We start from the raw sequence: 2,054 nt of genomic DNA on the forward strand, positions 1-2,054 counted from the left end.
GTAAAGCGCTTTGGGGGTCCGGAGGGACTTGAAAAGCGCTCTATAAGTTCAGTACCATTTACCATTTACCATTTATGGCACACACACACAAACTACTTCACATCCCACAAATGCATGTTCCTTACAAATGTGGCACCATTAAATACAGAAAATTAACAATGAAATTAACAGGCTTTCCAACTGTATAAAATGTATTTATTATTTTTAAGCATTGTAACAACAAAAAAATAATCTACCAAACGCATTGCCTAAATTTATAAACCAACCAAACACAAACTCCTTTACTTTTTGCTTAATTGCCATATGCTTTTATGTACATATGTGAAGATATCATCTTGATTTCTGAACTGTATTTAATGGATAATTTCAAAATGTATTTGTTGATTGATCATTTGAAACTATGCAGATTTCACCAATGTTGTATAAAGTACCACAAAGTGATACTTGAGTAAAAGTACAAGTATCTTTCCAAAAAGTTACTTTGGTAAAAGTTAAAGTCTCCTTTGTGAATATTACTTGAGTTAAAGTATTAAAGTACCTGATATTTTTTGTACTAAAGTATTGATTTAAAATGAGCAGTTAGATTTTCTGTAATGACATTTATTAGGAGGTGACCTCCCCCAAAAAATGCAGAAATGACTATATCGTATTAAAATAATGTTTAATTTATAAATTTAGGATGCACTAGTCTAGCTGTTTCAGTTTATATACGTACATCAAGGCTGCCCAAACCTTTTCTCCAAAACAAAAATCTATCTGAGGGCTGCGGACAAATGCAATAATATAATTCATGAAATACAAATATTTCTTAAGTACAGTCCTTTTATTTTAATGATTATGTCCTGCTGGAGTGTGACATGATTTGTGTACAAACTAATACGGTATCAGAATTTTATATATTTATACTTCTCATTCAACCACAATTAAATTCACTCTGTCTAGGAGGAACAATTTATATGGATAGTATTTATTTATTATAATAACAAGCTGGAATGAAAACAAACAAAAATGAAATAAAATTAACAACTTTCTACTTCTTGCCTTTTTTTAAAAAATGTAATGAGTAGAAAGTACAGATAATTGTGTGACAATGTAAGGAGTAGAAGTAAAAAGTAGGCTGAAAAATAATTACTCAAGTAAAAAACAGATACCCAAAAATCCTAGTAACAAAGTATTTGTACTTAGTTACTTTACAACTCTGGGTTTCACCAATTGCACAAACGCAATTATTTATCTCGTTTTGGAACACAACCAGTGGTTAAATAGACTTAAATAAAACAGTAAACAATTGACGAAGCTGTTTATCGTGGTGTTGTTGTTGTTAGCTGTGCTGTGTTAGCTACATTAGCTACGTTAGCGTCGGTCGCCATGGTGACCAGCAGCGTCAGCAGGAAGAGCTGGATGCTTGGAGAAGTTTTAAAAGCGAAACACGCTGTTGGACATTAAATAAGCCAGCAGAAAGCCTCCCCTCGTCTCTAATTCTGGTTGAGTTTTTGATACGAGTTTGTCTGCGGCGGGTCTCACCTTCCCACACGCTCCGTCTCCAACCACCACGAGCTTCAGCTGCTTGTCCTGGCTGTCCTCCTCCGAGTCCGACATGACCGCGCGCGCCGGGCTCCGACGGCCCGACCGAGTGAAACCCAAACGCTGCTAACCGGGAGCGGGCTGCTGAACGCAGCTGAACTGGAGTGATCACAGGTGGATTARAGCTGCCGCCATTTTGACTGAAGAACGCCTGGCTGCAGCCCCCCCCTCCCTCCGCGCGGTGTGCGGTCACGAGCGCTGTTTGCAGCAGCGACGGACAGTTCTCTTAAAGCGGGGGGGACACGGTTAGCAGAAAGTCATGCTCGAAGCCCACGGCTGCTCTGCGTGTCAGTGTGCGAGAGTTTTCAGTTTCTCCATGAAGCCCCTTTGTCCTCACAGGAAACCGGAAGCGAGTCCTGCGCGTGACGCGCTGCTGTTGCTATGGTAACAGCGGGGCGAAAACCCGAAATTGAAAACGTGGATATAAACACATTTTGAGAGGCACATGTGTCAAACTCAAGGCCCGCGGG

The 2,054-nt window shown here is 39.6% G+C and overlaps 1 protein-coding gene across 2 annotated transcripts in view; it reads right to left on the reverse strand.

The window, feature by feature from the left end:
* Positions 1–2,049, reverse strand: part of rab28 (RAB28, member RAS oncogene family) — a gene marked incomplete at its 5' end in the record, with an annotated part of 28,487 nt that extends 26,438 nt beyond the window's left edge. For both annotated transcript variants that reach the window (XM_014019585.1, XM_014019584.1), the window contains 1 exon segment: positions 1,525–2,049. In XM_014019585.1, coding sequence (XP_013875039.1) covers positions 1,525–1,599 — 75 coding nt within the window.
* Between the last annotated feature and the right edge of the window lie 5 nt (positions 2,050–2,054).

This window comes from Austrofundulus limnaeus, unplaced genomic scaffold (assembly GCF_001266775.1).
Source record: "Austrofundulus limnaeus strain Quisiro unplaced genomic scaffold, Austrofundulus_limnaeus-1.0 Scaffold224, whole genome shotgun sequence".
In the NCBI taxonomy this organism is placed as follows: Eukaryota; Metazoa; Chordata; class Actinopteri; order Cyprinodontiformes; family Rivulidae; genus Austrofundulus; species Austrofundulus limnaeus.